Here is a 25,039-nt window from a genome sequence, read left to right as displayed (position 1 = left end):
CTGATATTGGGGTATTTTCCCACTGGTCACAGTCCACCCCCCTAAAGTCTGAAGGACATTAATCTGGCTTTTTGTTTAGAAAATTTTGGGACCCCTGGTCTTGGCAAATAGATTTATTGGGTTGAGAAGAGCCCTTTAAGGGGCTAATGGGTTGACATTCAACCGCTTATTCCTTTGAGACCTGACGTTTCTAGAAACCAGCTTTAATGTGTCCTCCAATTGTTCAGTAGAGCATGTAGTAGTTGGTGCTCCCTTACACTTCTCTGGGTGCAGAGCCCTTTTTGAATGTTTAGTGCAACATTTGCCTTTCAGCACTTAGAAGACTTTACAGTCAACTCTGACACTGGTCTTCCCAAAGAGATGGGGAGTCTTTCAGGATGCATCAGCTGGTATAGATTATACCTATTATTTTGCTTTGGATGTGGGCACACGCATTGGTGTCTCAAAGTTTCACTGGCAAGCATATTCAGCAAGGCATTCCAAATCATAGTAAACCAGGCCATTTAGTCAGTTGTTTTATCTGTAGTCAGATCAACTAAAGAATGATTTCTAATTGGTTGTGATGCCAGATAATTTAAAGGTAATCTGTCAGTACAAGCTTCTAGTGTATTTTTTTCCCCTCTGCTTTGCTGTGTATTGAGTTTGGCCTTGAACAAGCAAAGCAGTTTAAATGTGGAAACCTCAATGGCTGCATGCTTTTGTTCCAGATTAGGGACTCACTGCATGATGAGTGCATCAGAGCTCCTCTAAAATTGCCAGCACTGGTAACTCCAGTATTCCTAGTTTGACCAGTTCCGTGCATAATTTAGAAGTTCCAATCCGCAATCAAGACATTTATAATGTATTTTCAAATGGCATAATTTCTCACCCTTTATTGTTCTCACCAAAGACTGGCACATTGTCTACTTGGCATCTGGTTATAAATTACATTTGACACATTGCTCCTTGCACTGTCCTACTGTATAGACCAGGTTTAGTTTGATTGTTCCTACTTATGGCTTTTCATACATAAGGGCTGACAGAATTTTACAGCTGATATGTCTCGTGCATCTTTTTGTAAGTAGTAGGCAGTATTAACGGATGAGTTTACGGTTCTGCGCGATAGATCTGCTTTAAGTCAAACTGGTTACATGACAGCCCAGTGTTCACCCCTTTAAGTGAGGTCTTGTGAATTTTCTTATAACGCCAAAGAGACGGTCAGAACATTGACAGCTGAACATTTACTGCCTAGCAATACCTACTCCAGCCTTCCATAGATCTACCTTCTAATTAGAGTATTGGTTTTAAAGGTCTGTTTTGTCTGCCTAACATGCCTTGTATGGACACTCTCTCCAGAAAGGAATTGATTGGTGTGTTTAGTAGGCTTTTAATACTGTATAGTAATGCCTGTGCATTTGTTTTGTTTTTGTTGAACTGTACATGTTGCTCCTAGTATATACAATGTATATATGTATATCATTCATTACTAAGAAGCATTATGTAGCTAATATGCAATAAATGTTAGGGTCTCCCCCCCCCCCCCCCCTCCCGACTCTTTAATTCCCATACCATTATTATTAATATATTTTTATAGTGTACCTCACTATTAACACTTTAATTTATTTTTTTAATAAATATTCTCAATCCATTTCACAAAATACAATGTACAAAAATAAGTTATTTGTTTACAGCTGATACTAAATTTATGTAACTAGAAATCAATGTTTCTCAATAGACTGTGAAAGCAGCAGTAACACCTGCATGAGAATGCACATTGTACATTCATTTCAATAAACTATGAAAAATTAAAATCATTGTGTTTTCAAATTATAGTAATTTTTATTTCTAAGGCCCCCTTCACACTTGCACGACCTGAAAGTCATGCGACTTTGCCACGACTTGAAGTAATGCCTGCGTATTCTTGGTCTACTTCAAGTCACATCAAAGTCGAACCAAAGAAGTGCAGGGACGACTTTGAAGTCGCTGCGACTTGAAGTAGCACAGATATGCACAGTACTCATTGGAAATCATGTATTTCAACTTGTCCTGTGGACTTTGCATTTCCAAGTTGCACAAGTCTGAAAGGGACCTAAAGGATATTTAACCTCTTCAGGTCTCCCACCTGTATACTCCTTATGGACCAGAGCAATTTATTTCCTCTTCCCTTCATTGAATAACACAGCCATACTTACTGATGGATGGGTTTGATGTCGCCACCTGCAAGAGCAGGATCCCAAGTGCAACTAAACTTTTGGCAAGTGGCCCCCTACAGATTTACAACCCCCCAATCTGCAGCAAGGAGTTCAGGTATTGCCTAGCATCTCAGGAGTTAGGACATGGAGCTTTCTATCTAGCTCCTAGCTTTTTGCAGATTTTTCCTTGTATTTATTTTTTTTACCTCCTGTTGATGGGATTTTTGTTTTTTAAAAATTGTGGTGCTGGGTATCATAGATTCAGCTAATCCCCCCCAGTAAAGGGGGATCGGCTGGGCCAACAGTCTCACACAGAGTGACCCCTTGGCGAACGCATATCTCCTCCAGTCGTGCCAGCCTCTGCTCCCTCCTTAGATGTGAGTCAAGCAGAATCCAGGTCCTCTAGGCCTCCTTGATTTTGGACATTTTTTTTCTCTTCTGCTAGTGAAGAGGAGTTGCCAATAGCAAATTGGTTTGTGAGAAAAAGTTGGTCCCCAATCTGATTATGGCAGTCAGGGAAACTTTGGAGGGTCCTTGGCAAATTCTGTATTTCTCTAAGGAACTGAAAATGCAATGTTTGAAGGTTTTCCACATGACTAGCTGCTTTTTTTTTTTTTTTTTTTTTTTAATTTGATATACAAGTTCTCTCTTCCCATGTGCTTCTTTGTTCGCTTTACCTTTGAGGAAGGAAAGAGGAATTGATTGGCGCTCCTGCTTGGAGATGAGTCTTCAATTCAAGCAGTCTTGATAGGTGAAGTGCTGCCAGACTGGTAGATGTCACAAATGCACAGATACGGCGCTATGATTAAGGGCAGCTCTTTAAGGGCCAAAGCAAAATCCCATGAACAGGCAGAGAAAAAGAAAAGGCGCCACTCAGTGAAGCAGATGTAATGTATTTATTGACACACATAAAAACTTACATGAAGGCAGAAGTCTATCGTCATGGCTCGGCGTTCTTCTGGATCCACAGTGCACCCATCCTCAAAGCAGCCGGGGGATGACCCTTGGAAGGAACCAATCAGAAGGACTTGGTCAGAACAAGGCAGCGGTGATCCGCATACACTAAGGGACCGTACGAGCATAATGACATAAATGGGCGGTAACCGGTTTCAGAGCTTGTGGACAACAGCTCCTTCTTCAGACCAATGGGAACGTGACCAGACGCAAGGCATTTAAAGAGCACTGGCCGGAAATGTCATATCAACAAGAGGAAACAAACAAGTGGCCAGCGGACAGGAGTCACTGGACGGGGACACTGGAACGGAAGGACCCCCAGCTTTGTAGCTGACAAGCATAGCATTATAATTATGACAGAAACCTAAAAAATATATATTTTGGCTATACCAATAAAATATATAGCTTTAATAAATAAAATCTGAATAAAAATTATATATCAAGTGACAATACAATATGAGAAAATATAAAAGCGACAAATCAGTTAAGGGAGTATCCCACACTGATTCTCAAAAGGCACATGAAGCATTTCTGGAGAAAAAAAAAAAAAAAAATATATATATATATATATATATATATATATATATATATAACCCATCAAGCAGCTAAAAATTACGTTACCCGAGTTCACCAAGGAAGCTATTATTATAGCGAATATAGCCCACAAAAATAACATCTCTAAATCTGAAATATCGTTCATCATTAAAGAGTACTTCCATACTCCTTATTTTTTTTTACCATCTTTCAAAGGTTCATAAGCGTATTTCCAGCCCTACTGGCATGCCCATTGTGGCTGCCATTGAGAGTGTTACAAGTGGTTTCTCTCACTATGTGGACATGTTTCTACAACCCATAGTACAGGAACTGCCATTATACATTAGAGATGGCATTCACTTGTTAGAATTACTTACTCTGTACTGCTGGGAACCATCATACCTCTTGGACGTGCAGTCTTTATACACGTCCATACCACATGAAGTAGGTATGAGAGCCTTGGAGTTTTTTCTTAGTAAGGATTCCTCTATCAATCCCCCGACAAGTGGAGTTTAAACACAAAATAATTGTGTGTAAGACAAAAGTATGTGGCCTCTGTAATAACCACTTGCCGACCGCCACACGACTATATACTGTGGTGGTCAGCCCCTCCTGGGCAAAGTGACATATCGGTACGTCACTCGCCCTCGAGCCTCTAGGGGGCGAGCGTGTGCAGCCGGAGGCGTGCCCCCGTTAGTCCATTGACATCCCTGCGCGAGTGACCGGCAGCTCCGATGTCCGCCGGCCACTCGCGATCTCCCGCTGGAGAGGGAGAAAGGCAGACGGCTGATGTAAACACAGCCATCTCTCATTCTCCCTGATGTAACTGCAGAGACTATACGATCCTGCTATGTAGGATCGTATGTCTCTGTGGTTACATTGCAAGCCATGCCCCCCCCACAATTAGAATCACACCCCTAGGGATACATTTAACCCACTGATCACCAATAAAGTTAACCCCTTCCCTGCCAGTGTCATTTTTACAGTAACCGTGCATATGTATAGCACTGATTACTGTAGTAATTTCACTGGTACCCCCAAAAGTGTCAAAAATTTCAGTCAAGGGTCCAATCTGTCCGCCGCATCCTCCGGGGCTTAAGTGGTTAATGATGAGTATTACAGAAAAACGGCACAGCTATGGGGGCCAATTTACCGATGGGCCACTGGGAGAACCGTTACATCTGGAACAAAAACCCCTTCACTCCACATATTGTATTTTTTGGTTGTTATATCGACGACATCCTCATCATTTAGGATGGTGAGGCCTCGGATTTCCTTATCCATTGTAACAACAATGATATGGGCCTCGGCTTCACATCAGTATTATTATTATATAGGATTTATATAGCGCCAACAGTTTGAGCAGCGCTTAACAAAATGCGGGCAGACATTACAGTTACACTACAATTTGGAACAAAAGGAATCAGAGGGCCCTGCTCATTAGAGCTTACAATCTAAAAGGGAGGGTCAATTGATACAAAAGGCAATAGCTGTGGGGGATGAGCTGATGGAGCAAGTGAAACAGCGTTATTAGTTAGTAGCCGGGTAGGCTTCTTTAAAGAGAAGGGTTTTCAGGGATCGTCTAAAGATGGATAGATTAAGGGACAGTCAGACAGATTGGGGTACAGAGTTCCAAAGAATGGGAGAAGCTCTGGAGAAATCCTGGAGGCGAGCATGGGAAGAGGTGACAAGGAAGCTAGAGAGCAGGAGGTCTTGGGAGGACCGAAGAGAGCAGCGAGGTTGATATTTTGAGATCAGGTTAGTGATGTAGCTGGGGGCAGAGTTGTGGATGGCTTTGTAAACTATTGTTAGCACTTTGAATTTTATCCGTTGGGTGAGTGGAAGCCAATGAAGGGATTGGCAGAGAGGGTTGGAGGACACTGAACGGTTGGTAAGGTGGATAAGTCTTGCAGCTGCATTCATTATGGATTGAATGGGGGATAATCTATGTAAGGGTAGTCAATAAAGACCATCTAGCGTTTTTGGACTTGGATCTTTATCATGACAATCAACAACTTTTAGCTAAAAACTATACCAAGCCCACAGCTGGAAATTCTGTTTTACATTATAAAAGTTGCCACCTTCCGCGTTGGCTTAATAATATTCCCAAAAGTCACTTTTGTAGGTTGAGACACAATTGTACAAAAATTTCAGATTATAAGGAGCAAGGTGAAATCCTGAAAAATAAGTTTCTGGATAAGGGTTACCCGGTAGATCTTTTTGAGCAGGCATATTCCAATGATATCACGTTAGCAAACTCTGTACATAGAACTACTAGGGAGGACAATACAAACCTCCGATTTACCACACAATTCCACAACCATCACTGTCAGATGGAAAAAGTGATATGTAAACATTGGCCCTTATTACTGCAGGATCCACATGTTAAATCTCAGTTGCCTAGTAAACCTAGGTTTAGGTATAGACGAGCGCCTAACATCAAAGCCAAAATTGCACCTAGTAAATTAAAAACTAACAAACATCAGTTGCCTTCCCTGCAATTCTTTAATATTACCGGCATGTATCAATGCCGGAAACCATTGTGTTTAACCTGTCAGTTTGTCACACATGGACAGAAGGACCTCACTGTCAAGGGAACTACGTATGGGATTCATGAATTCCATACCTGCTCCTCAACATTTGTAGTTTGCCTGGTATGCCCATGTGGCCTACACTATGTGGGGAGAACTACACGTGCATTGCAGGCACGTTTTGGCCAGCATAGGCGATATATTAAAGAGGGCAAAGACATACACAGTGTCCAGAGACACTTTCTTCATTCCCATGCCTAATCAACTTGTGGCTTACGAGTATGGGTCATTGAGTCCATCCAGAGAGGTCTTCCAGTGGCGGAGAAGTTCAAGCGACTTTGTCGGAGAGAGACCTATTGGATTTATGCCCTGGATGTCCTCGCGCCTGGGGGACTCAATGAGGAACTGGATGTTAATACCATCCTGTAAGGTCTATTCCTGATTTTCTGTATTTTTAGCTGCTTTTTTTTTTTATTTATATTTTTCTCCAGAAATGCTTCATGTGCCTTTTATGAGAATCAGTATGGGGTACTCCCTTAACTGATTTGTTGCTTTTATAGTTTCTCATATGGTATTGTGCCACTTGGTATATAATTTTTATATATTTTTTGGTATAGCCAGAATATATATTTTTTATGTTTGTCATTATTATAATGCTATGTATGTCAGCTACAGAGCTGGGGGTCCTTCCGTTCCAGTGTCCCCGTCCAGTAGCTCCTGTCTGCCGGCCACTTGTTTGTTTCCTCTTGCTGACATGTCATTTCCGGCCAGTGTTCTTTAAATGCCTTGCGTCTGGTCACGTTCCCATTGGTCTGAAAAAGGAGCTGTTGTCCGCATGCTCCGAAACCGGTTACCGCCCATTTACGTCATTACGCTCGTACGGTCCCTTAGTGAGAGGTATGCGGTTCACCGCTGCCTCGCTCTGACCAAGTCCTTCTGATTGGTTCTGATAGACTTCTGCCTTCATATAATTTTTTATGTGTGTCAATAAATACATTACATCTGCTTCACTGAGTGGCACCATTTCTTCTTCTCTACCTTTGAAGAAGCAGTCATCAAAAAGGCTACCCCTCCAGTAATGAACTCTTCAGTTTCCAGGCTGCATAGGGCTACTCTTATTCCCTCTGAACAATCTACTACCTTTCTCACCTTTCAAGACCTATCTGACAAGAAGGTAGAAAGTACTGCACATTCTTGATCCAAGCGTACTTGGCAGCCCAAGCCCACAGAGAAGCCCTGAGGCTCCATGTGAAGGTGTGCTCCTACCTCACCATCTCTTGGTTGGGGGAAAGTCTCCTGTTTGCAAACCACTGGCTTTCCCATGTCTCGGACAAATGGGTTCCGGAGGTTATCTTCTCCAGTTACAAGACTGTGTCCAAATCTTTTTGCTAGATTTTTTTTTCCCCACTACAGTCAGTGCCTCTCCCCTTAGTGGTTAGGTGACCTACAACATGTCACAGGACAAAAGGTGCTACAGCAGAAGGCTACAAAATCCCCCTCTTTAGAGTATTCTATCTCCTCAAAATGCAAACCACCTCAACACTCTGCCCATGCTTAAAAAAGGCGATGAAAGAGGGGGGGGGGGGGTATGATCAACATGTATAAGTATATAAGGGGTCCATATAGTGAACTTTGTGCTGACCTTAAAGTGAATAACTCAACACTGAGGACAAGGGAGCACTCTTTACATCTAGAGGGAAAGAGATTTTGTCTCCAACTACGGAAAGGAAAAAAAAAAAAAAGGCCTAGATTCTGTCCTAGGTGTACATAATAAAAATCAGCTGTGGGTAAAGGATTGTGTATATGGGTTTGTATGGTTGTGTTTTTTCTTTTGGTTTTAATTGGTTGAGCTATATGGACTTGTCTTTTTTTTTAACCTATGTAAGGCCAAAATGCGGCCCTTCCTTTTGGCACCAAATCCTCCCAAGCCTTCTTCCCAATGAAGGGGTGCCCTCATCCCAAATAGCAGGGGAACATCTGTCTGTGTGCCTATCTCCTGGGACACAGATGTTCTAGACCTGTGGGTTTAATTTGTGCTTTCAATGAGTACAAAATACAGTTCCAAACTCTGACCCCTCACCATTTTCCTTTCCCAAAATCAACTAAATCGGCCCAAAGACAGTAAGATTTACAGATGGCCCTGAAACATCTCTTGTCCTAGGGAGTAGCTGTTCCAGCCCCCCCTACAGGAAAGGTTTACAAGATTCTACTCAAACCTGTTTATGGTACAAAAACCCAATGATTGCATTCATTCTATTTTGGACCTAAAACCAAACAAGTACCTGCAAATTCCAAAACTTTTTATTGAACCCACCAGCTCAGTAATTGCTTCTGAGACCAGGGGAATACTTGGCATCTGTAGACATCTAACATGTCTTCTCTGCAGAGCACCATCTATCCACCTCATTGGCACTTTCTGCCTCCAGTTTTTCACACTGCCTTTTAGCCAATCTTTGCTCCCCAGAGTTTTCACAAAAGGTGTTTGCACCTCTTCTTGCCCTTCTAAGGCTTCTGGGCATCCAGATCACAGGTTCTATAGATGAGTTACTCCTGAAGGACTCATCTTCCTGGCAAAATGTCCACAGGACCATTCCGATTCTTCAGGCTTTCAGGTGGGTGACCAACTTTCAAAAACTTTCCAACCTTGTTTGCCTAAAATACTTGGGCCTTATTCTAAATACAGCCCCCAGCAAAAAAGTCTTTCTTCCAGAAAACAAATTGTGCTCTTAGAACTTGTGCTCTGGACTTGAGATCATAGAGATGTCCCCCTGTGAGATTCTCCATGATATAGTTCTGGGCCTCATGGTGGCCTCCTTCAAAGCTGTTCCATTTACCCAATTTCCTTTGAGATCTAACACATCATCTTTTTCATGGGACAATGCTCCTTCTGTTGACCTACCCATATCCAGCATTTAAGGGACTCCCTTGCTTGGAGGATTCCCAGTCCAGCCTTGATGTATGGGAGTCTGTTCTCCCATACTGCTGTATGATGATCACAGATGTCAATCTCTCCAGTTGGGCAGGAGTGTTCTAATCCCTCACAGTTCAGGAAACATGGTCCCCATAGGAAGCCAACCTCCCCATCAACATCTTGGAGCTCAGTGCAAACAAGATGGCTCCACGCCACTGGACCCTTCTTCTTTAGGGACACCAAATCAGAGTACAATTGGACAATGCTATGGCTGTGGCCTACATATAAACAGCAACGGGGCACCAGGAATCGGCCAGCCTTGAAGGAAGCAAGCCAGATTATGTCAGACAGAGAAACACTGTCAAGTGCTCTGTGCTGTCTACATCCCTAGGGGTGGGCAACTGGGTGACAGAATACTTCAACTGTCATTGCCTGGACCATAGGCATTGGGCCTATCACCCTGACATTTTTAACCAGTTATATCAGAATTTGGGATATCCTGTCTTTCAGATTCAAGCACAAGTTACCTAGTTTGTGGCCAGGATCAAGGATCCACTAACACCAGATGCTGTGCTAATTCTCTGGGCTCATTTTCAGGCTTATCCATGGTTTTTCATAGTATACTGAATGCTTTTAGGCTAAACTAGAGGGCCCTATGGGTGAAAAATATTCTTGTCCGCTCCCTCCCACCTTTTTCAAATGACAGTACTAGCAGGGATACAAACACTTCAGGATGATTATTAATCACAATCAAATGCCAGATATCATTACACTCCTTATTCCATTCATCAAATCGGATAAATCCCTCATTCAGCTTCCTTCCCAGTCAAGACAATGTATCTCTTCTTAGGATGAATTTGGTATGTACTGTATTATCCATGTAGCACACTGGATAAAGCACTCCCTATGGAATATATAAAACATGAAAGTGTGTCCTGTATACAGCACTGTCTGACTCACAATTAAAAAGAAGCAAAGCACTTTGTATAGCCGCTTGCCAACCCGCCGCAGTACATATACTGCAGTGGGACAGCGCGCACAGGCACCGTAATGTACCTGTGCGTTACCTGTTTCATCCAGATTTAGGGCGCATGTGCCCCACCTGCCAGCTCTGCTGTGATTTAACACAGCGGGACTTACTCAGCAGGTCCCAGCCAACAACTTAGGGTCGGGACCTGCTGAGCCACTGTATCAATCACAGCCCAGAATCCCATGGGGATAATGGTCCCAAAGCACCCCCCATGTTGAGGGTATGTGGCCTGGTATGGTTCAGAAGTGGGGGGGGGGGGGCGCGCTCTCCTCCCCTCCCTTTCCTGATCTGCTCAGATAAAGGGGTCTAATATGGATTTTAGAGGGGATCCCATGCCATTTTTTATTTATTTTTATTTTGGGGGGAGAAACCCAAGGCTGGTTCACATTTGTTATTTGTTACAATTTGTTATTGCCAGCAGTTTTTTTTTTTTTTTATTTACATATTGAGGACTCTTTGGCTGTGAAGGACACGGAGGGCTGCCTACTTAATCATGTAGTTTACAGGTTGTTATGGGCATATAGGTGGGTGGCCGCCCACTCCTTAACAACACCTATTTATTTAATGTAAATAAATACGACAGCTGTGCCACATGATTTCTCTACTAAAATACCGCAAGACTTCATAAAAATAACTAATGCTGTATTTTAATAGCATTTTTTTTTGTGAATCCCAAAAAGCTTTTTGAAAAAACGCTAAGCCGTATTTTACTGCATTTTTTAAAGGGGAAACATACCATTTTGTGAATGGAGCATTGTCTTACAAAAGAAATGTTATTTTATATGCAAGCTATAGATAAAAAGATAGAAAAAGTGTTTGTTTTTTTACATTTTTGATTCGTTTTAAAAAAATGAGTGTTACTGTAGTTAAAAATTATAAATGTGTTTCTATATTACACATTTATAATGACGCTGAAATTTTGACCTTGTTCACTGCAGTTATATACAAATTAAATAAAAGGTGTTTTTCAATTTTGCACGTCTTTTAATGCAACACTGAAACATGGTGGAACAAAACAAAAAAAAACAAAATAAAACATTTTTAATCACAGCTGGGAATCTCAGATAAAATCAGCGGGGGGGGGGGGGGGGGGTTGAAGACAAGTTCTGCTGGATACGTCCCTGTTAAAGTAAACCTGTACTGAGAGAAAAATGCAGGCTTCTAGTGGCATTAAAGTGATACTAAACACACACAGTTTAATTTACATTGTCCCTTCTCTATTTCTGTGTATGGATGATGGCACTGTCATTTTAATAAAAAATTAATCAGTACATTTTCCTAATCCATATACAGCTGTCACATGACCCAGCTCTTTCCCAGTCTGTCTGCAGAGAAACATAAGCAGGGGGAGCTTCTAGTCCTCAGCTGCTGGTCACATGTTCAAAATAAAAAAAAAATTAAAAACTGCCTTTCGTTTACAAAGTAAATAAATAATATCAATAAACGGTTTTAAATTTGAATACAAATATATACAGTAAAACCTTGGATTGAGAGTAACTTGGTTTGAGTGCGTTTTGCAAGACAAGCAAAATTGTTTTAAAAAATTTGACTTGATAAACAAGCAATGTCTTGATATACAAGTAGCATCATATCACAACTGAGTATAAAAGAGAAGAGAGGCGCCTCTAAGTGTAGCAATAAGGTTACATTTAACCGCTTTCCGACTGCGCACAGTATATTTACTGCGGCAGTCAGCCCCGGCCAGGCAGAGTGACGTAGATTTACGTCGCTAGCCTGTGACCGGCTTGTGAGCCAATAGCGGGCGAGGGCGTGCCCGCCCCGGCTCATTCACTGAGGAGTCCGCGCATGTGACCGGCGGACCCGATGTCCGCTGGTCACACTACGATCGTCGGTAGAGAGGGAGAAAGTCAGGCGGCTTATGTAAACAAGCCGCCTGTCATTCTCCCCTGTGTAAAAATGGAGATCAGATGGTTCTACTATGTAGAACCGTTGATCTCTGTTTTTACAATAGTAGCCATGTCCCATCACAGTTAGAAACACACCCCTAGGACACACTTAACCCCTCCCTCTCCAATACAGTTAACCCCTTCCCTGCCAGTGTCATTTTTACAGTAACAATGCATATATATAGCACTGATTACTACAGTAATGTCACTGGTAACCCCAAAAGTGTCAAAAATGTCAGTCAAGGGTCCGATCTGTCCGCCGCAATGTCGCAGTCCCGCAAAAAAAAAAACGCAGATCGCCGCCATTACTCGTTAAAAAAAAAAACACCAAAAATGACAAAAATCTTTCCCGTAGTTAGTAAACGCGATAACTTTTGCGCAAACCAATCAAAATACGCTTTTTGCGATTTTTTTTTTTACCAAACATATGTAGCATAAAACAAATTGGCAGAAAATGTTAAAAAATTTAGATTTTTACATTTTTTTGGGGGGAATTTCATATAAAAAATAGTGAAAAATATTGTTATTTTTGCAAAATTTACGCTCTTTTTTTGTTTATAGCGCATGATCAAAAAATCACACAGGTGATCAAATACCACCAAAAGAAAGCTCTGTTTGTGGGGAAAAAAAGGACATGAAATTCGTTTAGGTACGGCGTCGCACGACCGCGCAATTGTCCGTTCAAGTCACGCAGTAAAAAAATCGCAAAAAAACCCTTGGTCAGGAAGGGGGTAAAATCTTCCGGGGCTTAAGTGGTTAATGAAGGTACAATATTTAGCAACTCACATAGATGTGACTGTTTTAATCAACCAAGAATGCAGGCATCTGGGGTAAAGCAGTCCACATAGACAGTCCTCCACACCGCCATCAGGGTCATCCCTTCCACGCTGCACTCCATGCCTCACTTTTAGGTCGCTCTCCTGCAGGGTAGTCTTCCCGGTGGTCACAATTGTAGACTGGCAGCAGTGAGAGTCGGCAGTGCGGAGGATGGTCTTTGTTGACAGCTTTACCCCGGGTGCCTGCATTCTTGGTTGATGATTAAAACATCAACCATGTTTAATCATCAACCATGTGAGTTGCTAAATGTTGTACCTTCATTAAATGTAACCATATTGCTACACTTAGAAGCTCCTCTCTTCTCTTTTATACTCTGTAGCTCCTGCTGAATTTTGCTTCTAATCCCCTTGTGGGTGGATATTTTAAGGTTATACAACCTATCACATTGCTATAATCTTTTTATATGGACTATAAACTGAAGGATTTATGAATAAATGGTTGTGGAACGAATCATCTAAGTTTCCATTATTACTTATGGGGAAATTTACTTTGATATACGAGTGCTTCGGATTACAAGCATGTTTCCAGAGCTTATAATGCTCTCAGTCCAAGGTTTTACTGTATTTAAAATCAAATCTTTATTATTTTGTGGGAAAAACATGGTGTCAGTGGAAGAGACACTTAAATGTATACAAAGAAGCATCTGGTACAAAAGTTCCCCTCAGGTAAAGGGCTTTTTGAAACACTTTTAATAGTTAAGAGCGTCCAATAGAGCCAATGCATTTTGGGAGGGAAAAAAGCCTTCCCTTCTTCAGGACCTGGGCACTTGGTGTCAATATAATCACAACAGAATGCACAAAGGAACCTGTGTCAATGCTTGATGAAGACAAGCATCTCCTGGCTGTGTGTTATAAAGTTACAGGAAGTGTAGACTTCCGGAATTGCTTTCAGTTGTTGACAAAATGTATGGTCTCCCTGGTGTTTACAGAGTTTTTCAGATATGGGTTCACTTCAGCAAAAATATCTCCACTCAACTGCTCTAGTTCCAACACATGGGGTGTCTCCTGGATTTCAGAGTGCATGTCACCCAAGGAAGACACTAGTGAGCTGCAGCTGCTGGCCATTGAACAAGAAGTAGAATGTAATAATAGCATGCCTTCTAACAATTCATGATGGAACTCTGTGATAGCATCTTGCACCGAAGAGGAATCCTCTTGGAGAGTCTGCGAGTCAGTGCTTTTCACTGTGTCAGCACTTAGACGCTTTATACCTTCTTCATCCTTAAGGAAAGCTTTTTCATTGATGTAAACAGTGTGCAGAACCTGGAGGTCTCCTTCATGGAACACACCATCGTTCTCTTCTATGTTCACAAGAAGAGCAGCCTGCAAGGGGAGATGATAGTCATAACAATGAACAAAACTTATTCCCATCCTAAAGCACTGTCAATATATCAGTCAGCATTGGTTCTCAAACACCTCCTTGCCAGCACGACTTGCTATGTGGATTTCCTTACAAGAACATTGATGATTTAACCACGTCCCACCTGACCTATGGGAACACTGCCACCCCAAAACGGACGTCATATGCACGCCTCGTATGTTTTGTTGTTCTAAAATGTTTGGTATTTTTTCATTTATATAGTAAAAACGAAAAAAAAAGAGGGGATTAAATACTACCAAAATAAAGCTCCATTTGTGTAAAAAAAACCTATAAAAATGTAATTTGGTTACAGTGTTGCATGACTGAGTAATTGTCTTTCAAAGTGGGACAGCACTGAAATCTGAAAATTGGCCTGCGTGGGAAGGGGGTGAAAGTGTCTGGTATTGATGTGGTTAAATAAACCCTGTTGTCAGCAGCTAGACCATTTTTTCTCAACTCCGGTCCTCAGGGCACACTAACAGGCCAGATTTTAAGTATTACCTTGGGGATACTGCAATCACTGAGCAGCATTATATCACCTGTAATGTATTTCAGTTTTCTTGCAAACCTGGCCTGTTAGTGTGCACTGAGGACCGGAGTTGAGAAACACTGAGCTAGACCATTCATTTCAACAACACATTAACATTTTATGAAGGTTATTTCCTTGTGAAACCCTGCCTTGAATATCCAAAAGCCCTGAAACTTCTGCTGGGCACGGTCATCCTGGATGTGAAGATAGCCGTCACTTAGGACACGCTATATAGTATTTCCCCTCGCTGCTACATAAAAGGTAGTGTAGGGAGGGGTTGAATGAGCTGGAGCAACACAGAGTGTATTTGGACACTCCTAGGAAAGGAGTAAGCTGTGATGTGTGGCAGGAAGAAGGGCTGTCATAAGCAATTGACTCCCCTGGAGTAATCAAATTTACTAGCAAGTTTAGAGGCACATTGCAAGTAATTAAAAATAATTATGGAAAAGAATTAACGTTAAGTGAGCATTTAAAATGCTTATTTTATTTTTTTTTACTTTTATTTTAGGTTATCGTTTTGTGTTTAGATTGAGACAAGGTCTCAAATCACTAGCTGCTATAGAAAGGTTTCAGGTCTATGAGACCCAAGACATCCTGTAAATGCGGCTGAAGGATGGGTATGATGTAGAGGAGGCTGAAGGATGGGCATGATGTAGAGGAGGCTGAAGGATGGGCATGATGTAGAGGAGGCTGAAGGATGGGCATGATGTAGAGGAGGCTGAAGGATGGGCATGATATAGAGGAGGCTGAAGGATGGGCATGATATAGAGGAGGCTGAAGGATGGGCATGATATAGAGAAGTCTGGCTAAATGAATTTCAATTTATTTTCTTGTATTTATTTATTTAGAATACTCCGTCATACATGGCACATTTTGTTTTCATGACCTTTGTAGGACCTGACAAGATGTGCAAAGTTCTCTATAATACAAAGCTTTCTGCTAATATCATGATATTCTCTAACTAATTTATTTGCAGAAGTACAAAACTGGGCTAAAATGAAACACTGTAATCGTTCCCCTTAAAGCAGGACGGAATTACTGTACATCTGGCTAGAAAAAAAAAAAAAAACAATAGTTCTACTATGGTTCAAGTAAAATGCATAAAATCTGTAACTTACCTTCACCCAATCTGAAGACCATTCAGTAATGCTACTGTGTGCTGGGTCAGGAACATCTGGCCAAAAGAGATGTTTGATCCTGCAATGTAAACTATTTTAGTCTTGGTGAAATGTTTTAAAATATTCCTGAGTGGGTTCTACTGAGAGGAACAACCCTTTATATACATCTACAAAGATGGTCAGTGGAGTCAATGAGGACAACACATTGGGTGACCTATGGGAGAATGTGGTAGAAGGATTCTCAATCAGCCTAATGTCTATCAAGACCCAACCCTTACAGTAAAACTAAAAAGGTAAAACTTTTTTAATCTTGGATAGAAATGGGTAAAACTTTTTCCTGGTGCCTCCATGGCAGCATACTATCCATAGCAGCATACTCCTTCTTCAGGACCAGTGAGTAGCATAAAAGAAAGGCCCAGCCCCCTGTCCCATCATTCTCCTTTTTTTCCTCATACCTTCCTGACTGGTGAAGAATAAGCAGTATGTCCATACCTCCCCTTCTGTGGATCTTTGGGGTATCATGTTCAGTGTTTCCTCATAGGAACGTATACTGCCTTCTGTCTCTTTAAATCACAGATTTTTGGATTTGCGTGAGGACCGTCTTTTTTTGTTTCTTTTTTTTTTTTTGGAGTTTGGGTTCCCCTTTATGTTTCCCAACTTTTTTCTTTTGTTTTGTTTGTTTTGTTATTCCTTCTCTTCCCCTTTCTTCTTTGCGCTCCATCCCCCCCCTTTTTTTTCTCTCTTTCCTCTCTCTCCCCTTCGCTCCCTTCTTACCTCCTCTGTGTCTGTCTTTTTAAACTGGCCAGGCATCCGATCCTTTTGTGGGTGTCATCCAGGTTTGATATTTCCCCCTGCATCGCCATCAGCTCTCGGCCGCCCCTCTCCTGTGTACTGTGCAGCGGCATCTCTGGAAGCCTCCTCGCTGAATCCTCGAGGAGCGCTCTGCGCAATGCGCAGTTCAGTTGAGGCCCGGGCGGCCATCTTGGATGTGGGAACCAGGTAGCGATTTGCCCACAGGAGTTAGAGGGAGGGGTATCCTTGCTCCCTTTACTATTAAAGGACCATTTCTCCTTCTGGACCATTCCTCCTTCTGCCTACCTGAGGACAGCATCTCTTCCCTGCTCCCTCTCACTTCCTTAAAGCCCTTGGTAAGAGGCATTTTGCCACTACTTTTTTTTTTTTCTCATTTAAACTTGATGGCAGGTTCTGGAATTTTAAAAATAAATCTTTTTTTTCCCCCTCTTCTTTTTCCTCCCTTCTTCCTTCCCTTTTTTTCCCCCTTTCTTACAGCCGGTCCTCTTGCAAAGCCCTGCAATGAGCCACTCGTCACGCAACCAAGATCCTCACAATAGGTATGGGACCACCTCTCGTAAGTATTGAAAAAAGAAAAAGAGTGCCTTTATGGACTAACAAATGTCCTTTATTCCACCCCGGCTCACTCCAAGAGATCCGGAAAATCCTCAAGGCATCACGACCATGACAGTCCAGACCGCAGATCAAGATCATCCCGCTATAGATTCTCAGAGAGATCGAGATCAAGACACTGTCGCTCTCCTTCTCCACCATCCCGCTACAGCTCAGGTTCCGGACAGGGATGCTAGCGCTCCAGGCCCCTCAGGCCTAAATACTTCTCGCCCTTCGGCTCCATTACATGGGGAGGCATCTTCAGGGGCACCTCTCGGAGGAATCCTCAGAGGAGTCAGACCCTTCAGGCTTTAGTTATGCCTTAGTCCCACCCTTTATTCAGGCAGTCAAGACAGCAATTGCCTGGAAGGATCCTGAAGAACCCATTGCAAAATCGAGGACATACTTTCCCTTCCTAAAACGGAAGCAGGTATTTTTTCCTCTAATGTGGGAGATAAGAGAGATCATCGAAGAGGAATGGAAGAAGACGGATAAGAAGTTCTCCTTAGGCCGCCTTAATAAGCTCTACCCTCTAGCCGAGCCTGAGGCTCAGTCGTTAAATTCCATGCCGGTGGTAGATGCTGCAGTCATACGACTCGCCAAAAATGTCACATTGCCCATAGAGGATTCAGCTTCTTTTAAAGACCCTCTAGATCGAAGAATCGACCTAGACCTAAAGAGGAGCTACTTGGCTTCGGGCGCGGACTGTAAACCAGCTATTGCCCTCACATCTGTCTCCAATGCCATCAGGGCATGGACTGAAAATGTAGAGACAGCTCTACGCCAGAATGTCCCCAAAGAAGACATTATTAAGGCACTGGAAGAGCTGAAGATATCAGCAGACTTCATTGGTGAGGCCGCCATTGATACCATCCGTGGTTCTGCGCGGTCAATGCTTCATACAGTAATGGCCAAGAGGGCCCTCTGGCTAAAGCCTTGGACAGCTGATCTTGCGTCCAAGCAGAGTTGGTGTAGGATCCCGTTTGATGGTAAAGCCCTCTTCGGAGAAAAACTGGACAAGGCAATTTCCAGGGTGACTGGAGGCAAGTCTGGTCTCCTTCCTCAAGACAAAAAAGTCAGAAGAACTAGAGTCTATTCATCTAGATTCCGACCCTCAAATTCCAGGGATTATAGGCAATCCTGGCAGAACAGGGATAACAGAAACCCTCCAGAGGCACCCAGGCCTCCTTTCTGAACACTAGGAAAATCAAGGCTTTCACCGCCCTCCCCAAGAGGCGGCGAAGCTTTTTTGACGTCAGAAGATTCCAGTCTCTCCGATCGGAGCCAGACTGCAGGCCCTTCTCCCAGTTTGGGGTACCCGTTGCCAGGACCCTTGGGTTCTGTCGACAATCCGTCAGGGATACCGGTGGGTATTCTCTCAGCCTCCTCACGCCTCTTTTCAGGAGACAAGGATACCAGCCTCTCCATCGAAAGCATTGGCATTATCCCAATTCCTGACAGACCTTCAGCTTCAAGGTGCAGCCATGCCAGTTCCATTGGCGGAGCATTACATGGGTTTCTATTCCCCACTCTTTCTAGTTCGAAAGAAGACGGGAGGTTGGAGGCCTGTGATAGACCTCAAAAGGCTCAACCGATATATAGAGCTCGAGAGCTTCAAGATGGAGTCCTTGCAAACTATCATCCAAGTCATCCAACCAGGAGATTGGTTGATATCTCTCTATCTTCAGGACGCATATCTACATATCCCAATCTTTCCAGCTTATCAGAGATTCCTGAGAATCGCTGTAGGCAAGACACATCTTCAGTTCAAGGCTCTTCCATTCAGGCTCTGCACATCTCCTCAAGTATTCACCAAGATCCTGTTAACTGTTCTCGCCCCCCTCAGGGAGAGGGGGTTAAGAGTGTATCATTATCTAGACGACATTCTCCTATTAGCAAGCAATCCGGATCAGCTCAGATCCCACAGTGAGATTCTTCTTTAAACCTTACAGGAGTTTGGTTGGCTCATAAATTTCCAAAAGAGCAACCTATACCCGACACAACAGATGATTTATCTGGGGGCCATGTTCAATACCCATGTGGGGACAGTGTCATTACCCCTCCAGAAGATGGATATGATCATTCAGAGGATGTTCACTGTCATTCGGAGTACTTATCTGATGGCCTCTCAATGTCTGAGTTTAGTAGGCACAAGGTCCTCATATATTCCCATGGTGCCATGGTCCCACTGGCACTTGAGGCTCTTCCAAACAGGTTTCTGTCACAATGGAGAAAACAACATCTTTCCCAGAAGATCCAAGTGACCAGCTTAATGCGCAGAAGCCTATATTGGTGGACGAAGAGAGAGAACCTCGCCAACCCCCATTACCTAGGCTTGTTCAACTGGACCATCCTTACGTCCGATGCAAGCGGACAGGGATGGGGCGCCCATTGCGGAGATGTCAAGCTACAGGGAAAATGGTCTTACTCAACCAGAGGAGTGGTATCCAACGTTCTAGAACTAAGAGCGGCATTCCTAGCTCTGATTTTCTTGACACCCCTCCTCCTGGGCCACAGAGTTCTCCTAAGATTGGACAACAAGCGGCAGTGGCATACCTACTAAAACAGGGGGGTACTCGCAGCAGGACCCTCCTATGGGAGGTAGAACCCATAATGCTATGGGCAGAAAGGAACCTGCGAGATCTCAGGGCAGTTTACCTTCCGGGCCGGCTAAACACAGTAGCAGACTCACTATCCAGAAGGTTCGTAGACAACGAGTGGACTCTACATCCCCACGTTTTTCTACAAATCTCCAACCTCTGGTACCCTCCTCAAGTGGACATGTTTGCCACTCCGGAGAACTCAAAACTCCCCAGATTCTACTCTCACCTTCCCTACACTCAGACGGAAGCAGTCGATGCCCTGACATGCCCATGAAATTTCTCCATGGCATATGACTTTCCTCCTTGCCCGCTGATTCTGAAGTTTCTCCGGAGACTCCTCACAGAGTCAGTACAAATCCTAGCGATACTCCCTTTTTGGCCAAAGAGACCGTGGTTCCCTCTAGCCATCCGTCTCAGTGTGGAACCCCCCATCAGGATTCCTCCTTTTCCCGACCTACCATCCCAGCAGGGACTATGTCACCCGAACCCTCAGAGGTTGGATCTTCGGGTTTGGAAACAGAGGCAAAGGTTTCAGTCCTTAGGATGTACCCCTGGAGTCATCTTGACACTGTTGAAGGCCAGAAAACCCTCCACCAACGCGGTCTATTCTAAAATCTGTAATAAGTTCCTAGCATTTGCCGCAGGGCAGGACTTCAACCCCATCCTTCCCTCTACCTCTCAAGTTTTGGCCTTCCTGCAGACAGGATTGGATTTAGGATTGGGTCTAAGCTCCCTTAAAGTACAGGTAGCAGCGATCTCGGCTGCAACCAACAAGAGATGGGCAGAAGATCCTCTAGTAGTTACCTTTTTAAGAGGAGTGTTGAAGATCCGTCCTCCCATCAGGCGCCCTTTTCAACAGTGGGATCTTACCCTAGTGTTGGAGGTTCTATCTAACCCCCCCCCCCCCTCCCTTTTCTCCTGTGGAACAGGCTTCTCTCTGGAATTTGTCATTACAAGCTGCCTTCCTCTTAGCCATCACCTCTGGCAGACGAGTCTCCGAACTCGTCTGCCAGGAATAAATGAAGATCACATTACCTTCTTCCCAGACAGAGTGGAACTTCGCCCTATGCAGGGTTTCATCCCTAAGGTCTCCTCTTCTTCTCATCTTCTAGAGCCTTGGGCTCTTCCGGTCTTCCAGAACTCGGACTCAACTCATCACGACCTAGACATCTCTAGAGTTCTTCGGGCCTATCTAGTGGCCACAACCTCATTTAGACATTCTGACAGTCTGTTCGTCATCCCCTTTGGGAAAAACAGAGGCAAGGAGGCCACCAAGAGGACTCTATCTTCATGGATCATCAAGCTCATCCAGAAAGTCTATAAGGTCAAGGGGCTATCTCCACCTTCCCAAGTAAGAGCTCATTCAACCAGGGCAGTCTCAGCTTCCTGGGGGGCAAGGGCCGTTTCCTTAGAGACGGTTTGCAGGGCCGCCTCATGGTCATCACGTCATACGTTCTTCAAGCATTATCGTATCGACCCAGGGTCTCTCACAACTGTGGAGTTCGGCAGAAAGACTATTCAGTTGGCCATGTCTTTGTCCAATTAAAGATTTACACATTCAGCATTACCCACCCATTTGTCTTTGCTAGTTATTTATCACTAGTATGCTGCCATGGAGGCACCAGGAAAACGGAAAATTGTATCATACTTACCGTAATTTTCCTTTCCTGGTGCCTATCCATGGCAGCATATGCTCCACAGAGAATGATGGGACAGGGAGCTGGGCCTTTATTTTATGCTACACACTGGTCCTGAGGGAGGAGTAGAGGCGGAGCTCTATCACTAGTATGCTGCCATGGATAGGCACCAGGAAAGGTAAATTACGGTAAGTATGATACAATTTTCCATTTTTCATCTTGGATAGAAATGGGAGTTTTGTAACCCATCAGTTTTGTTTGCTCCCGTTCAGTCCAACAGTGTGATACCGTAACTTACATTTTCTTCTTGCGTGTGTATGCTATTCCAAACACCACTACAAGCACCACAAGTACTCCGATTGTTCCAATAACCTGGTCAAATTCTTCACTTTCTAAAGAAAATAAGAGAATAAAGCATATAAATAAATACTGTTATATTAAAGTGTATCTAAATCCTAACAAACTTCTCTCATTTGCTCCCTTTTGGTCAGTTAAAATGGAAAATTTCCTATCAAAAACAGATATTTTTCTGTATTTACAGGCTTTAAAGAGATAACATTGAAGGAAGTGTAAATGTACTGCAGAGAAGTATTTTTATTATTTTGACCTGTCATACACTGTAAAGCTTTTCCACCCAGATTGGCAAATGGCTGAATTTGAGGTACTTCATTAGAAAATTTACCTTAAAAGCGCGTGTCAAGGCAAATAAAAAAATAAACCACGAGGAGTACATCTGCAATACATGCGCATTTCCCCATGTTTTATCCCTTTAAAGACCCTGAAGATACAGAAAAATACCCACTGATCTGTCAGAAGTGCACTCATATCCTAAGTCCTGTGACAACACACCAAGGGAAGTCCGCCCTGTCCAAATTCTTCTGTTATACATCAAGATAAGAACTAGGTGGGCTGTTTGGGGTACAAAAGAAGAGAGTGGAGAGGACACACGACATCTCTGAATTTCTATAAAGATCAACAGTTTTTTTTCTCCTTTTGCACTTATCAAACATATCACAAACAATTACGGTAAGTATTTCATAGGAAATTTTCCGTTTTCCTGACAGTCCATGGCAGCATACATATGGGAAATAACTAGCCATACACACCCGGGTGAACACACTCCTGGTCGAGTGAGCAGTCACCATTACCAAAGGAGCCAAGCCCTCAGCTCTCTAAGCCTGTTGAATGGCACAGACATACCATGCCACAATCATCCTAGATGAGGCACGTTTTCCTTTGTCTTTTTCGGCAAAAAGAATGAACAGGGGTTCTGAAGCCTGAAGGAAGCTGTAGCTTGTAGATAAAACTTCACAATATCTGAGAGATTCCTAGAACCAAAGGCAGGCACTGCTGAGAGTCAAACTCAAGATTCCCTGTTGACTAGACATGTGCTTTAACCAACTAAGCCACAGTGCGACCTCTCCCACGCCTAAAGGATACAAGTTAGTACTTCAAAGGTTAGCAGAACAATTTCTTGGTTCAAATGAAAGATTGATGTACCCTTGGGAATTGAGTCAAGCATAGGTAAAAGCACTGCTCAAACTGGAAGAAGGTTAAGAAAAGTTCTCCATGACCAGTGAATCAATCTCTGAGACTTTTTATGCTGACGTGATAGCCATGAGAAAAGGTGAACATGACAGAGAGGCCTTTGGAACAGAGTGTTCTAGGGCTGTCTCTGTTAATTTCCAAGAGGGAGTTGAGAACAAGAGAGAGATTCAATTTGTAAAACCTCCGCTTACACTGAGGGATGAACCTAGTTGCTCCCTTGAAAAATTGTTGGACAGGAAAAGATGCCTAGACCTGGAAACGCCTGTGAAGGCCGAAAAAGCTGATACTTGGACTCTGAAGGAGCTGATCGATAGAGCCAGATTTAAATCCAACTGGAGGAAGCCCAGAATATTTAGAACTTCTAGATCAGTACATTATCTGTCAGCAGCAGACATGTATTGCACAGACTTTGACCAGATACTCCTGTAAACTTTGTTTGTGTTCACTCTCCTAGCATTCAAGAGAGAGAGGACTCTGGGGGAGCAGCTGAGGACCTCTACTCTCAAGAACCAGACCGTCAGATGTAACCGTGCTGGACATGGATCTGGTAATGCACCCAGTGACAGAAGGTCTGGCCTGATAAGGGGGCACTGGGTTCTGGTAGCTGAACAGTGCTAGTAAGGGGAAGTATGGCCTAATTGGCCAATAAAGCATCACTGCCACTACCTCCACAACTTCTGTTCTGGGTTTTCGTAGAAACCCGAGGATGACCAGGACTTGAAGAAACGCACAGGACCCGCTGCATTTCCAATGATCCATCAGGGCATCTGCACCTGAAAAACCTCCACATGTAGAGACTATTCCTTGTTGTCCAACTGGACTCTGGAAAGGAAGTCTGTTAGAATATTCTGGACTCCGGGGAAATAAGCCTTTAAGATGTAGGCTTGATTCTTCTGAGCCCAAAACATAATTGGCTCCCCTTCTTGTAATAGAGAACAGGCTGTGAGTCCCCCTCTATAGCTCTTCGCTATATGGTGAAAGGACTGTAGGGTGCAGAAGGCTGCCCATAGTTTCAGAATGCTCAACACTATCTTGTGAAATTTACAGCCCCGCCTGCCTTGAGTTATCCCTGACAGGGAATAGAAAGCCCCCCCATCCCATATTGGTGGTATTTGATATGATTGTCAACCAATGGCTCTTGTCATTATTTAAATTTGAAGGCTTTAATTCTGTAAAGGGTCTCACCCAGCTCCACCCACCTGCAATGCATTGAAAGATGATATTGTAGCTAATGCAGGTGGATGGAGCTGAGAGATTTGGACTAACCAATAAAAATCAAGATAGTAATTGATTTACCAGTGTCTGGTAAGAAATAAATGATGTTCTTGGGAAAGAAAGAAAGAAAGAAAGAAAGAAAGAAAGAAAGAAAGAAAGAAAGAAAGAAAGAAAGAAAGAAAGAAAGAAAGAAAGAAAGAAAGAAAGAAAGAAAGAAAGAAAGAAAGAAAGAAAGAAAAGAAAGAAAGAAAAGAAAAAAAGAAAGAAAAGAAAGAAAGAAAGAACGAAAGAAAGAAAGAAAAAGAACGAAAGAAAGAAAGAAAAAGAAAGAAACGAAAAGAAAGAAAGAAAGAAACGAAAAGAAAGAAAGAAAGAAAGAAAGAAAGAAAGAAAGAAAGAAAGAAAGAAAGAAAGAAAGAAAGAAAGAAATGATGGGTGCTACTTTTTTTAACCACCAAGTGTGATTTTAAAAAGGTGTAGGCTTTGAGTAAGTCCTGGGAGTGCAAGTTTTAAATACACTGGATGTCAATGGCATCCTAAACAAAGCCAAAAATCTGAATCAGCTCCTTAGCACCCAATCCTGCTACAGAGCACCCAGTGAAACAATGTAACTGCATTGTGGTTACCTGTGAAATTCCAGTTGACCTATTGCGTTTGCAGCTTTCTACAATTACAGCAACTGATACACCCAGTGTTCGATTTAGAAAAAAAATTGATTTTTGTAAAATCTTACCGTAAAATCCTTTTCTCT

The 25,039-nt window shown here is 43.0% G+C and overlaps 1 protein-coding gene across 1 annotated transcript in view; it reads right to left on the bottom strand.

Moving 5' to 3' along the window:
* Positions 1-13,762: 13,762 nt before the first annotated feature.
* IL31RA (interleukin 31 receptor A) overlaps positions 13,763-25,039 on the bottom strand; it is a gene marked incomplete at its 3' end in the record, with an annotated part of 127,450 nt that continues 116,173 nt past the window's right edge. Inside the window, exons 14-16 of the mRNA XM_082243878.1 lie at positions 21,824-21,917; positions 15,882-15,960; positions 13,763-14,197 (exon numbers count right to left, since the gene is read on the bottom strand). Of these exons, the coding sequence (XP_082100004.1) occupies positions 13,763-14,197; positions 15,882-15,960; positions 21,824-21,917 (608 nt within the window). The remainder of the gene's footprint in view (positions 14,198-15,881; positions 15,961-21,823; positions 21,918-25,039) is intronic.

This window comes from Pelophylax lessonae (assembly GCF_965119305.1).
Source record: "Pelophylax lessonae genome assembly, chromosome: 1".
Taxonomy (NCBI): domain Eukaryota; kingdom Metazoa; phylum Chordata; class Amphibia; order Anura; family Ranidae; genus Pelophylax; species Pelophylax lessonae.
This window is presented reverse-complemented; position numbering and strand designations above follow the sequence as displayed.